The following is a 15,381-nucleotide window of genomic DNA, read 5'->3' as shown; positions in this document are numbered from 1 at the left end:
CGCAGCTGATAAATGTAGTTGTATATTTTTAATACTAAATATATAGCTAGTTTGAACATAGCTTAACAAGAAAGAATTGTAGTATTGGCATTACTTTCTTTCTTTATTCAAAAAATACAACTTCCACATTCCACAATTCCCGCTCTCTCTTCTATTTTCCAGTTAACAAACAAAAATTCTCTTATACTCGTTTGACAATTGCATTAATTTGATTATTTACATTCAATAAAAATACAAAAAAATTGTTGGTGCATCTGTAAATTAAATTTTTTCCATTACCGTAATGACTATAAAAAGTGAAAATTATTAAATTTGCTCAAAAGAAAAATCATCATCATCACGAATAATATTGGTATGTATTAAAACAATAAAAGCCATTAAATTTTATCCATTTCTATGTTCTTTGTCTTTTCCGTAAAGAAAAATACCCACAAATCTTGTTTTCTTGGCCAATTCAATCAAATTCAATAAACAAAAATCTTCTGAAACACCACAAAACGCAAATAGAGGAAAACCCCTCAAAGAAAATAAAGAAGAATCAATTTTCCAAATAAAATGATTCATTTTCGATCTTGTCTCTGTTTTGTGTATATTTTACAAAAGTAAAATGAAAAAGAAAAACACGTCTTGAGTTTCTTTGTAACGATACACAGCAGGAGTAAGAGCAGGTACTTTTTTCGACCTCGAGTTGGCAAAGTTTTATTACAGACAAACAAACAGTCAAACTAAAAAGTAATAAAACCAAATTATTTATTATTCATCCTTGAGTATCAATCTTCTTGATAATCTTCTTTGAACTTGAAATAATGATTTTTTTTTTTTCGATAAAGAAATATTAAATTTGACTCATCTAGTCTAGTCAAATTAACATATAATGTAAAGTTGAAAATTGGTGGAGACCTAAATTAGGACATACTATTGAACATAGTAAAAGTCCTGACCTCTACCTCCAGGGCCGATTCGGCAATATTGACAAAAAAGGGCGCCAATCCAGTTTTTTCATCATATCTCTGTTATTTGCAATCCGATCGCAAAGTTGGAAAAGTAAAAAATAAAGCTTACAAAATTCTCTACAAAAAATATGTTATCAATTTTTTTTCATAACTTGAGTTGTTTTTTTGTTATGCAGCGGGAAACACAAAAAATATTGTCATTTGCACGACTGGGGTCGCACGTACTTGCTCTTATAGTAAAAGTTACTTGAAAGTTAAAGCTTTTTTTTTGAAGAAAATTAGGGATAAATTACACATAACCAAGTAGGTATGGCATTTGATTTCTTGCATAAAAAAGAATTTTTAGAAAAAAAAATTCGAAAATCGTTAGAGCCGTTTTTTTGAAAAAATAATTTTTTGTATATAAAAATTTTCTAACATTTTTCAAAAAAAGTTGGTACCTATGCCATTTTGAATAAATAATTAATTGATACATTAAAACGAAATTTCAAAATTTTTCACCAACCAATTTTCAAAAAATTGATAAAAAAAAATTAATATTTTTTAAAAAACGAAAAAGGTGTTTTTTGAAAATTTTCTAATTTTTGTATAAAAATTTTCGTTGAAATCGATTCAATCTTATACGAGATATTTGGAAATAAAAAAAAAACGTTCTTTGGCAGGTTCCGTTAATTACGGTACAAAAAATATTTTTTTTATTTCAAAACTTGGCTCTTATGTGTAATAATACACACAAACATTTCAATCAAAATTGTTAGAGCCGTTTTTGAAAAAAATTAACTTTTCTATTTTCGTTATATGGCAGGTACCGTTAGTTTTGGTCAGAGAGCAAAAATAAAATAACTTGACACGTATCTGCCAAAATTTTTGATATAAACTAGTTTTTTTTGGCTTCTGTGTTTTTTTTAGAAAAATTACAGATTTTTTTACATTTTACATATTTTTCTCATGACCTAATACGTTTTGTAGGGCAAGTTGAATATATTAAAACTGCATACTTTGTTTTTCAAAATATCAAAAATCTGGATTTAGGGACAGATTTCCAACCGATTTTCATAAAAAAAATAAGTCATTTGATTACATCGAAGTATGCAGTATATTCAGTATGACCTACAAAACGTATAAGGTCACCAATTTCATCTTTTACCTAATGAATTTGGCCATTTGCCTTTTTTAAAGCTATTTTTGACTGGACTATTCTTTCAAAGGCAAGAGGAGCAGGGGAAATGTCAGTAAGGCTTTACCCGTCCAACCAGGAAAATCCGTGGCCATGTTTGGCCGCATGGTTCGTAGGGCTAAGGCCACACGCACCAACATCAGCAGTGGGCTTGAGATTATAATAGTCCGTCTGCTGTCAATAAAATAATTTTTTTCTCTGACCTGATTTATGTTTTTGTATGAAGGCAAATTTAAGTTTCGGGCGCGCCCCTTATCCGGCGAACTTAATGAGGTGCTTCGCAAGCAAGCCGCCTCCATTGAACTTAACATTCCTTCCTATAAAAAAAAAAACACTTCCTTTCTCAATTTCCAACTTAATCCTTTTGCCTACCTATACGACATACCGAAAAGTCCTCCTCTCAACTTGCCTAGACTACTTTCAAAAGACAATCTTTGAGCTCTTTGAGTGTAACTGAATCCACATAAGAAATAAAAAACTAGACCTTTAACATGTGCTCGCTCGCTTAGTTGTTAGATCGAAAAAAAGCATTTAAACTCCAAATAAAATTAATATCTTATTTACTTTTAAACTTCACTGTAACCATAAGCAACCATAGCCTCTTTGTCGTCATACAATAGTTCCTGTATTGTGGGAATTTTCTTTCTTGGTGTACTTGTACTGGTCTGGTCTTTGGTTGTTTTGAACTCTTTTCTCTTCTATTTTTCACTCATTACTACTAGACTAAGCGAGTATCGTAGCCGTACTAGTAGTATAGCGCTTATTGTGATAATTATTTCTTTATTTGCAAACAACAAAATAAACCAAGACATTTTTGTTCCAAGAACATCTATCCAATCCATCTAGTATCTATCTTGTGTGTCTCTGTATTGTGTGTATGTACTATACAGGCCCCTTGTACACTTGCCTCTAGCTGTGCTAAACGCATCTAGCATGAGGAGGATACGATAAAGTAAACGACAGTAATAATTTCAGTACGACTCGGTTTGTTGAATTGGAGAGAACAAGTTTTTTCTGTTGCAAATAACAGCAGCAGCAGCGAGCGGCGGCGGATATCTACAAATTCAATAATAATAATAATTAATCTCTCTAATTTCAGTTTCAAATTGGCTTTAATGTTCAAATGCAAAAGAAAAATTTGAAAAGAATAATAATTATAAAAACAATATAAAGATTTATGCAAATAATTTAAAAAATACAAAAGAAGAAAGTACGAAACACCAGAATGTCTGCAAGTAACAAAGAGAGTCCCAGCAGGGAATCTACATCGTCAAGTGCAAGAATAAGCCTGATAGCTGAAGATTCATTGACCCGTGACTTTTCCATGGGCAGTTTAACATCGACTGTCAGTCAGGATGAGTATTTCCGGTGCCGTGATCATGCTGAGAGTGTCCTCAAAAGAATGCAAAATTACTTAGAAAACGAGCAGCTGTGTGATGTGATCCTGATAGCTGGAATCGATGGTAAACGGTAAGAAAGATACGATCCTTTGTGTTGTGTTATTTTTTTTTTTTTGTTAGTTTCACCATTATTTTGTATCATCATCATCATTATTGTTGGGAAAGGCTCTAGATGTTTGTGTTCTCATTGGTATTCTTTTTTTTGAATAATGAACAAAGAAAAATCTGTGTAGTATATTCTTCTTCTGTGTCGATGAAGAACAAAAAATAATTTGTATGTAATTTTCTGTATGGCATAAGATTTGAAATAGCATCTGCGGCGGCAGAGGCAACAGATCAAATTGAAAGAAGTTTTTTTTTTCTTTTAATGCCAGACAAACTAGCATTGTTTTTGTTTTTTTTTTTTTTTCTTTTCTTTTTTTCGATTCTTTTGGAGTCAACCTTAGTGCACTATATACAACAGGAAGTATTATGCACATATTGCCATTCACTTTATAACGGTGGCATGGTTAGAGACAAAAAAAAAATACAAAACAAAAAAAATTATTCGTATTTCAATTGAACTGGAAATACAGTAGAAACCGAAACAGACATGAAAAGCGGCGAACGGCATGCAATATAAAATGTATTTATTTAATTTATGATTTGCATTTGGGTGATAAATTTGTTTGATGTGTAGGCAAGTATGGTATATGTGAATATGCTTGGGGAGCATGATTATAATAATTGTGGCGGTTTAAAAAAAATAGGGCTTATATTTGATGGGAATTAGTTTTATTTCTCGAAATAGAAAAAATAAATAAATTGGATTATGTAGCGAAGACTTATTGAATATCCGTTGTTAATGATTTTATATGACAAATTGTGCATTCATAAAAAAACTAAACTTGAGGGCTTCATTTTTTTAAAGATCCTTGGAAGAGTACATAAATGAGATTTTTTTTTAAATTTGAACAACTAAACTGTTATTTTTAACAAACAAAAGAAGTTTCTGTATATTAAAAAAAAAAAACAACAAAAAAGTTGAAAAATCTTTTTTAAAACTGATTCATTTTCTTTTTGAAATTTTGATATATGAATTTATTTAAAAAAAAAATTTCAAAAATTGTATTAATAAAAAAATAGATTTTAAAAGTTCATATTAAAAAAAAAAAACATATACTTCCTTTGGAACCCAAAACCGTTTGTAAGGCTGTTAAATAATTAAAAAACTATTTTTTTTCTTATAAAATTATCATGGCTCATAAAATTTCCAAAAAAAAAACAAAAAAAGTCGGGAGCGAGAACTTTTTTAGGTGATTTAAATTGACTTTAGTGTGCTGAATTCAAAACTGTTTACAGTTTTATACCTGATTTACAATATTGCGAGACGACAAGACGAGAGCGTTGCGTTTTTTCTGAACGTTTTCGATTAAAAAAAAAAAAACGTTTTAAAATCGTATGGAATACTGCGATCCTGCGTCCTTTTTCAAAATTTTCGGAATTTAAACGCAACGAGAATCGGAATATTGTGTATTGTTTCATATGTTTTCATTATTTGGAAATTTTTAAAATCATCAAGGAAAATCTCGTCTCGCTCTCGTCTCTTCATCTCGCAATATTGTGAATCGGGCATTATTCTATCACGTTTAGTTTTTGAGCTACACACATAACAGCTTTCGCTATAAAGTCTCAAAAACTAATTTTCAATTACATAAGTTTTTAAGTCAAAAATATATATTTTGCCGTAATATATTGCTTGTTTTTAAGTCCAAATCAGAAGATGCAAGATGGAATTACGTTCAAAAACCATTCATTACTTTAAAAAAGACAATCAAGGTTTTGAGATACATATTAGGGTGGGTCAAAAAAATCGAAATTTTTTTTTTTTGATTTGGTACTCCGAAAAATCGATTGCTAGACCCCTCTAGAATATACACACCAAATATGAGCTCTTTATATTAATGGGAAGGTCCTCCGCTTTGCAATTTTCCATTTTTACATCAAGCTTCTACTAAAAAAAAATTATTTTTTTATTTATTGACTTTTTAGCAAATTTCTTTTCATATTCTTGTAGGAAATTGAACGCTCTACAAAAAAGGCCTTATGCACTTTTTTCGTTTATCTAACCGTTGAATAGATATTTGAGGTCCAAAAATCGAGAAAATCTTTAAAAATTCGTTTTTTGTTCTTAATTTTGTAACAAATTGAAAAATTATAATGATCAAACGCGCAAGACATATTCTTGTTGAAAATTGATTGCTCCACAAAAAAGGTCTTATTAACTTTTTTCATTAATCTAACCATTCTAAAGATATTCGAGGTCAAAGTTAAAAAAAAATATAAAAACATTTTATATTTTTAAAAAATTTCTAATTCAGTAAAACTTCGTTATTTTCAAATTAGCAAGATATATTCTTGTAGGGGCTTAAACGTTCTACAAAAAATTCCTTGGAATCAAATTGATTGCTTTAACCGTTTAGAAGATATTCGTATCCAAATCGCAATGCATACGGGTCATAAGAAAACTATTGAAATCAGTGAGTATTGGTTTGGATACGAATATCTTCTAAACGGTTAAAGCAATCAATTTGATTCCAAGGAATTTTTTGTAGAACGTTTAAGCCCCTACAAGAATATATCTTGCTAATTTGAAAATAACGAAGTTTTACTGAATTAGAAATTTTTTAAAAATATAAAATGTTTTTATATTTTTTTTTAACTTTGACCTCGAATATCTTTAGAATGGTTAGATTAATGAAAAAAGATAAAGGACCTTTTTTGTGGAGCAATCAATTTTCAACAAGAATATGTCTTGCGCGTTTGATCATTATAATTTTTCAATTTGTTACAAAATTAAGAACAAAAAACGAATTTTTAAAGATTTTCTCGATTTTTGGACCTCAAATATCTATTCAACGGTTAGATAAACGAAAAAAGTGCATAAGGCCTTTTTTGTAGAGCGTTCAATTTCCTACAAGAATATGAAAAGAAATTTGCTAAAAAGTCAATAAATAAAAAAATAATTTTTTTTTAGTAGAAGCTTGATGTAAAAATGGAAAATTGCAAAGCGGAGGACCTTCCCATTAATATAAAGAGCTCATATTTGGTGTGTATATTCTAGAGGGGTCTAGCAATCGATTTTTCGGAGTACCAATTCAAAAAAAAGAATTTCGATTTTTTTGACCCACCCTAATACATATGTATCATAAAATTAATTTTCCCTTATCTTTGATAAAAAAAATAATTTTGAAAAAAAAAATAGGACGTTTTAATATGGCGTTTTGAGAGTGCATAAGTAGTTTTGCAAATAAAAACTAAAATAGATGTAATTCGATGTCAAATGTACCTGTTAATATTCAAGTATTTCAAAAACGTGACGTTTCAGTGAAAAGTTTAGAAAAGTAGGACCAGTGCAATTGGAGTATGTATAATATCATCTCCTTCCTCAAATCGATTTCCAAGACATTGCTTCTGAATTATGGTTGTTTTCGACAAAATGTTAATATTGAGTTTTATGAAAACTTCAATATTTCGGCATTGAGATTTAGAATCAAAGATGCACAAAATTGCATTTCATCAAGTTATTTGATTGATATTTGGCACCAACGAATAGATAATGGTTTAGAATAAAGAAGACAAGAATGAACAAAATTATTTTTAACTAACCGCTAAATTAGGAAACTAACTAAGGTTAATGTTTAGAAGAAATCAATTTTAACTTAAAAAAAAATGAGATATGGTCCTCAAAATTTAAATTTCATTTATTATTTCATTCGTTGGTCACTCTCATGGTAAACCTAAATTATTATTCTTTTAAAATACCTTCAAGTTTAATGTATTCAATGAGATTTTTATCATATTTTGTTGTTTACAGTTAAACTTATAACATAGAATTTTAGCACTATCTCAAATCTACATCGATTCTATTATACCCAATTTGTTATTGTTATTATTTTATATTGTTTGACAACAGCTGACACGATTTCTTTTTATTTAATATTTTGGTAAATTCATTGTTACAAACAAGGTTCACACTCACCACCCAACCCACACTCTAAATAAATTTGAATTAAAACAGCAGAGAAAAAAAAAATCACAAATCACTGTAATAATAACTTTTTTTTACTATATCAAGCATTATGAGTCAGTTAAAAAACGAAAAAAAAAAACATGATCACAAAAAGTGGGTTGATCATTTACAACACCTTTGATTTCTTTACCAGCAAACAGAGATATACTATGTTATGTGTCTATTTTGTATTTCTTGAGAACACCGGTTAATTAATATAAATTTCAAGATCGTTTGGTGTTTAGTTAGGCGTTTAGAGAATTATGATTGGAAAATAATATTAAATTAACAATGCATCCAATGTAACACCTACAATTTTGTTCTATTAAAACTATGTACATATTTAAGATTGTTATGATCGAAGCTGATTAATTTTGTTTTTTTTTCAATTTTATTTGCATTTAATGCTTTGAGCAAAAAAGCAAAAAAGACTACATAAATATTTAAATGCATGACTGATAAGGTCTGAGAGATTTTAATCTTAAAACATGAGAGGCATGCATAAATATTACTTTTTTTATAGAAAATGCTAATGATAACAAAAATTGTCCACTATAAATTTATATAAAAAAAATTCTTTGTTAAAATGATTGCGCTGAGTATGAGTGCAAAAAATGTTGACCTTAAAGATTAAGAACAGGTTTTAAGATCAGAAAATTAATAAACAGATTAGAGTTTGCATTTTCTTGTTCCTCCAAGTATAACATAATACAAAATATGTCAATTTTTCTTTTTTTATTTCCTGCCATTTATAAAATAAAATTTCCTTCAATACATATTCACTTAACTCCCAAAAACGTGGCACATCAAAGACAAAAAATAAAAACTATCGGCTAGCGCGATAGTTGATAGTCAAAAAACGACTATTTTGCTCCATAAATCGTCGATTTTAAATCGCGATTGGCCGATTCTTCCCCTGATTTTCGAAAACTTTGTACCATCCGAAAAAATTGATATTATTTTTGTTATTGATTATTTGAAAAGTTAGTCTGCTCAAACTGATTTTTTTTTTCAAAATTTTAGGTCATTAAGTACGATTTTTGTTTTTGAAATAAAATGGTTAATATCAAATTGTTAAATATTTTACTAGTTTTTGGAGAAAATAAAAAAACAACAAAATCTTGTTTTACGTAATGGTTTCTAAGATTAACTATTTATGTATTTTTTTTTTATAACATTAAAATGGCAAATACAAGCATAAAGAAGTTATAAAAGAAGACTCTTTTATTACACCCACGATTCAATGAGGCTTTGGGTTTCATAGAATGACGTCAAAAAATTCGCTCTTTAGGAAAAAATCAGTTACGGAACGTTGATTTCATGCATACTTTTAGCTACCTTTTTATGTTTATGGCGGCAAATGTGTTTTTTTTTTTTATATATTTCTTCCGACAAACTAGACCATCAATCCAAGACGGGCAGAACTACCCAAGTATGTATCGTCAACATCGATTGAGTTACACACGAAACAAGAACAAAAAACAAGGAAGCTTGAGGAATCAAATAGGCGTATGTAAAAGTATTTATTTCATATTTTATAGAGTTTACTATAGAAGTAGAATGCAGACAGGTCTAGAACTGGAACACTATCTGTTCTCATGTGAATCGTGTTTCGTGTTGCAAATTATTATGTTCTTGGATGAATACCACAATGTCAATACTATTTAGTATTATACTATTTGTGGTATAATTTATTTTCCTTTAATGCTCTACTCTACTTCAATTAATAAACAAATAAAAAAAATAAATATAATGCAGTATGGAAAAGGAAAATGATTTTTTGCCAAAACGCACATATTCATATACCTACTAATTTAATTATACGGAAGAATACACAAAACGAAGACCGTAATTGCATTAATAAAACATTTACGGCGCATATTTAATGAGGGAATATTTTTTTTTTGTTTTGTGGTTCTTCTTTTTGTTATTGTACAGAGAGACATCTTCACAGATGTGTGTTTAGAACAAAAATAAATAAAAACAAGTACTTTTTAGGGGTTATTGTGCGCTCGTCAAAATGAGTTTAAAAATAATATAAATTTTCATTTTGTATGATAAATGCGTGTTTGGTTGGTTGGTATGGTATGGTTCAACAAAACCAACAATAATGAAAATTGATTGAATAATTTAAATAAGGAACAAGGCCGTATACTGTATGACCAAAATGATAAAAATATAGGTGTACTTGCTAATACCTGTTCAATATTAAATGATATTAAAATATTATAATAGGGCTAGAATGTGTAAATATTGCAAAGGTCAATCGCAGGGACTGCGCTTAGGTGACATTTGGTTCTGACCAACAGAGCCTCTGAAAATTCAGAACTTAATTTCAGGTGGCCTGCATTGAACGAGGGAACTACAATGCTGTACATTTTTATGTATTCAACAAAATATCGGAATATATGTATGTTAAAATTTATTGAAGTGATATTTTAGCTGTTTACAAGGTTTACTTATGTGATGAATTATCCCATGATGAGCTGTCCATAACGATCTGTTCCATGATTAGCTGTGCAATGATTAGTTAAATTTAAAATGTTCTCTTTTATGAACTACTAGTGTCCTTAATAGGCAAATGTACATATTCGTTGATTAAAAAATGGCAATAGGTAATTAAGGGGCCGTTCATAAAATATGTACATTTCCATACCAGAAAAGAGTAGAAAGTATCGCTTATTGTATTGTATTTATTTCATTATTTTTTCGTAGTAAACTAAGGGGGATCAGAGATAAAAACTGTTTAAGAAGTTGTTTTACAAATGGTCATATAAAAACTTTAAACACTCTAATGATAAAAGCACCCAAATATTGTTTTAAATCCAATACTATGATGAATAACCTGTTGCATTTTGAAAAAATATACTTTCTGAACTTATAAATTTTCAATTTACAGAGTACCTGCACATCGTTTGGTTTTATCAGCATCAAGCGCATATTTTTCAGCAATGTTCACAGGCTCTCTGCGAGAGACCAAAGAAGAAGAAGTCACACTAGGTGAAGTACATGGAGATGCACTACAGATATTAGTACAATATTGCTACACAGGTAAAAATATTTTCAATTCAAAATCGAATTTTATTATTTATTTTGATTATTTTGTTTCAAAGGTTTTATTGAACTTCGTGAAGATACTGTAGAAACGCTTTTAGCAACAGCATGCCTACTTCAACTAAATGCCGTTGTAACTGCATGTTGTAATTTCCTAGCTCGACAATTACATCCATCAAATTGTTTGGGTTTTGCATTTTTTGCTGAACAACAAAGTTGTACAACACTTCTGAAACTAGCCAAAGCATATACCTGCCAGCATTTTATGCAAGTAAGTAAATACATACCCCGATTGTCCCCCACAGTCACAACTTTTGAGAGTCACAATTCTTCGTTAAGTTGTTGTGAGTTGTGATCTGCTCCATAGGAGATCACAACGTTGAGAATTTTTGTGACTGTCATTAGTTGTGACTGAATTGGAGAATAGGGGTGATAGAGTTTTTAACTTATCTCATTGTCATGAACATTTGTTATAAATTTTAATTCTTTATTATTGTAGGTTTGTAAAAATCAAGAATTCTTTCAATTAAATGCCGAACAATTGGGAAAACTTTTATCCAACGATGATCTTAATGTTCCATCCGAACAAGATGTATTTCATAGTTTAATGTCATGGGTGCAACAAGACACAGCGACACGTGAAAAATTCATTCCAGAGTTATTAGCACTTATTCGTCTGCCACTTTTACAGCCATCGGTAAATTTTTCAAAAATATATTTTTAATGTTTTCAATTTAATAATGAAAAAAAAAACAAACTATTTTCACAGTTTATTGCTGACCATGTAGAATCAGTTTGTGGTTCTAGTGAATGTCAACAACTTGTTATGGAAGCTCTCAAATGGCATTTATTGCCAGAACGTCGCTCTTTGATCTCAACTGAAAGAACAAAACCAAGAAAATCCACTGTTGGTAGATTATTAGCTGTTGGTGGAATGGATGCACATAAAGTATGTTGTTAAGTTTAAAAATTAAACATTCACATCTATAATTATGTTTTTATTTTAATTTTAAGGGAGCTATAAGTATTGAAAGTTACTGCCCCCGATTAGATAAATGGACAGTTTGGAAAAATATGTCAGCAAGACGATTACAATTTGGTGTAGCTGTGATGGATGATAAATTGATTATTGTCGGAGGTCGTGATGGCTTAAAAACGCTCAATACTGTAAATTAAATCAATCTACTATATTTGATAATGAAATAACAATTCATTTTTTTTCTAAATTTAGGTTGAATGCTTAGACTTAAACACAATGGCATGGACTCCACTTACTCCAATGGGTACACATCGTCATGGTTTAGGAGTTGCAGTGCTTGAAGGACCTATGTATGCAGTTGGTGGTCATGATGGTTGGAGTTATTTAAATACTGTTGAAAGGTATGTACATATTTTAAAGAAAGTTTTCTGTATTGATTGCAATTCGATTAAAATTTTGATTTCTCAGATGGGATCCATTTGCACGAACCTGGAACTATGTAGCACCTATGTCAGCAATGCGTTCAACAGCTGGAGTTGCGGTGTTGGGAGGACGATTATATGTTGTTGGTGGTCGTGATGGATCTGTTTGTCATCGTTCAGTTGAATGTTATGATCCTCATACCAACAAATGGACTCTGAGAGCACCGATGAACAAACGACGAGGAGGAGTTGGAGTAAGTTTGATTTTTTTTATTACGAATTAAATAACAAAAAAGTGGAGCTTGCTCAACAAGATGGTGTTTGATGCAATTGAGAAAAAAAAAAGATTTGGTGCTTCTCTCTCTCGTTCAATTATATCCTTTCCAGTTTTTATTCTTCAGATCTTTAACTCTTACCCCAACAATGAGCATTTTTCTGTCTGTTCAACTTTTAACATCTTAACATATTTTATTTCCTTCTAGGTCGCAGTAGCAAGCGGTCATTTATACGCCCTAGGAGGTCATGATTGCCCAGCTAGTAATCCTTCAGTTTGCCGAACAGACACAGTTGAACGTTACGATCCCGGCACAGATTCTTGGACTTTGGTAAATACATTAATTTGTTTCCTCCTCTCTTAACTGCAACTAAAAAATATCTGTGATAAAAAATAAATTTAGATATGCTCACTAAGCGTCGGAAGAGATGCAATTGGATGTGCTTTCTTAGGTGATCGCCTCATAGCCGTTGGTGGTTATGATGGTAATCATTATTTAAAAACTGCCGAAGAATATGATCCTGAAACGAACGAATGGACACAGGTGGCACCGTTAACATACAATCGGGCTGGAGCATGTGTGATAACAATTCCAAATATAATTCCCTCAACACCACCACTAGCCGCTAGCTCAACGGTTTAGTTTAAATTTTATTTTATTTATATATTTTCTAAAATATTTAATTTGACTGCAATTTTTTTATTATGTTTGTTTTTAAAAACTTTTGCTCATTATTTTTTTTTATTGTTGTTTATAAGGCATTCCTTTCAGTATTTTCTTTTTTTTTTAATAATAATTTTTAAATTTGCAAAACAAAATGCATGTGATTGCGCTCTTTAAAAAAAAAAAACAAACAAACTAAGCTTGAAATAATAACTTATTGAGTGATTTCAATAACATTCCATAGTTGATAGTTAACTATAAGATAAATTTATATATTAAAAAAAAAACGCATTCCAACAAAAGTTAAGCTAAAAATCTAAAAAGCTTATCTGTGTAAAGAAACAATTGCACAGAATTTGATAATTTGCAAAACTCAAACTCACTTTATGTGCACGTTTTTAATAATTGTACTTCTTCTAAAATTAAATCAAAATTTCAAGCTCTTCTTGAATTTCTATTTTTTCTAAAAAAAAATAACATGCATAGAATTATAAAATTTATTCAAACAATATTGCAATATTGGGTGGTATGCATAAAAAATCGTAGGTTTTTTTGTTGACGATTTTTTAAGTAAATACTTATTTTGGTATGCATAAAAACTTTTATGAAGTTTTTTTTTTCTGCAGTATGCTGCAAGTTGTTCAAGCTTAAATATAATATATAAAAAAAAACGCGACCGACTCAGTTAGCAGCCACTTAACAAGTTGAAGTTAAAGACATCTTGCAATATTTTTAATAAAAAGCCAATGTTTTGTCCTACACCAAATTTGGTTCAGGCCACTAGACCTGTTTTCAAAAAAAAAATTAGAATACACTTTTTGGCCAATTACTAAATAGTTTATAACAACTTTTTAATTTTTTTTAATTAAAAGCTGATTCTATTCTCATCTATTAAGCTTTCATTGGTCTGTTCTTTATCTGAGTTCAATTTAAAATAAAGTATTATCTATGGTCCCCGACAAATTTTCAGTATTTACTTCAATAATGTGGGTATTTACTCAAAGTACAAACTTGAAATCAAGTAGAAACTGCCTTTTTGTATACAAAATGAAGCTAATACTGAAAATTGGAGATTCAACTTATATACATTTTTTAACTTTATGCTATACTTCAGTACTTTGGTTTTATGCATACCACCCACTGTGTTGCAGTTATTAACATTTATTGTTTCTTTTGTTTTCTATTTTTTTTTTTTTGTTTTTTTTTTAGTTTTCATTATATTCATGACATTATTCATTAACTATTTATTTTCAAATCATCCCTAGTTGTCTATTTTAATTTTTATATTTATATATTTTTTTTATTTTGTTTCTTCTTTTTTCTTTCTTTAATTTTTTTTTCGAATTTTAGAAAAAATGGAAACCAGTTAGATTAAATCCGTACTGTTACAGACGCACTGTAGAATTTGTCGATTACTACAATCTTTGAAAAAGAAAACAGAAATATTAACTACACACACAGCTATAGAACTTAATTTGTTAATTTATGTAATTTGTGTGTTAACGCTTTTGTTACTGTGAATTTGAAAAACAAAAAAATAATCACTTTAATCAATATAGGATTATTATGTGTGAAATTGGGTAACTACTATACTATAGAGTGCAGCGAATGTAGCGAAGATAGTTTTGTGTTATATTTGTATAATTGTCATGACAATAGGACCTCTTGATGGACTAAAGAATAAAAAAACAATGGTTATACATTTGATATACATATTTCAAAAATAAGAAAGAAGATCTATTTTGTTAGTTCTAGTAACATTTTTTTATGTTCTTTAAACCGACCAAATAAGTAAAAAAAAGAAACAAAAACTATATGGGTCGGTTTGTGATTTATTTATTCCAAAATTAATTTAATTATTCTTTTTTTAAAAATTTGACTGTTATAAAAATCTGAAGAAAAAAAAAACAAAAAATTGATAATTGTGATTTTATTTTTAATTGCATTAAAAACCCTAATTTAAGACATTTATATAAACATCATAAACAATTAAATATACTTTTGTAATTGTAAAACGTGATAAATTAAAAAAAAAAAACAATTATGGATATTGCAAATTATTATTAATAGATTATAAGAAAACATAATTCATATACATATTTTCATATGATTAAAAAATACAAAAAATAAAATTATATAAATATAAGTAAAATTTCATGACATAATTATTATATCATTTTATTGATTAATTTACTATTTACGATTTTGTATTTTTGAATTTTTACATAATTGCATTATTTTGTATTCTTATTCTTTACTCATAAAATATACAATTTTTATTTAATTCATTTAAAAGCTTTTATTTAAAAATTAAATAAATATGAATAAAATATAAATAAATGCAATAAATAATTTAACTTTCTAATTTGCAGAAGAAAAAATCTATAGTTTATACAAATTCAAATTA

The 15,381-nt window shown here is 28.9% G+C and overlaps 1 protein-coding gene across 2 annotated transcripts; it reads left to right on the top strand.

Annotated features, from left to right (window-relative positions):
- The first annotated feature begins 222 nt into the window (after nucleotides 1-222).
- LOC129917794 (kelch-like protein 5) lies at nucleotides 223-14,785 on the top strand. Of its 2 annotated transcripts, XM_055997963.1 has the most exons (12): nucleotides 223-352; nucleotides 3,230-3,600; nucleotides 10,481-10,632; nucleotides 10,695-10,906; nucleotides 11,135-11,332; nucleotides 11,405-11,584; nucleotides 11,650-11,802; nucleotides 11,867-12,015; nucleotides 12,083-12,290; nucleotides 12,519-12,641; nucleotides 12,714-12,947; nucleotides 14,325-14,785. In XM_055997963.1, exons 2-12 carry the CDS (start codon nucleotides 3,356-3,358, stop codon nucleotides 14,400-14,402), a joined length of 1,932 nt encoding a protein of 643 aa, XP_055853938.1. In that variant the 5' UTR covers nucleotides 223-352; nucleotides 3,230-3,355; the 3' UTR covers nucleotides 14,403-14,785. The 2 variants fall into 2 exon arrangements, with proteins under 2 accessions (XP_055853938.1, XP_055853939.1); XM_055997964.1 differs by lacking the exon at nucleotides 223-352 and having other exon boundaries at nucleotides 3,033-3,600.
- Nucleotides 14,786-15,381: the final 596 nt, after the last annotated feature.

Source organism: Episyrphus balteatus, chromosome 4 (assembly GCF_945859705.1).
Source record: "Episyrphus balteatus chromosome 4, idEpiBalt1.1, whole genome shotgun sequence".
Classification (NCBI taxonomy): domain Eukaryota; kingdom Metazoa; phylum Arthropoda; class Insecta; order Diptera; family Syrphidae; genus Episyrphus; species Episyrphus balteatus.
Note: the sequence above shows the minus strand (reverse complement) of the source record. Positions and strands in the feature narration are given on the sequence as shown.

What these genes read in the sequence shown, in the direction of transcription:
- LOC129917794 (XM_055997963.1), top strand. Translation starts at nt 3,356, where the DNA reads ATGTCTGCAAGTAACAAAGAGAGTCCCAGCAGGGAATCTACATCGTCA. An exon ending in AGTACAATATTGCTACACAG is followed by an intron (nt 10,633 to 10,694) that starts GTAAAAATATTT and finishes TTTGTTTCAAAG; the next exon opens with GTTTTATTGAACTTCGTGAA. An exon ending in TATTTAAATACTGTTGAAAG is followed by an intron (nt 12,016 to 12,082) that starts GTATGTACATAT and finishes TTGATTTCTCAG; the next exon opens with ATGGGATCCATTTGCACGAA.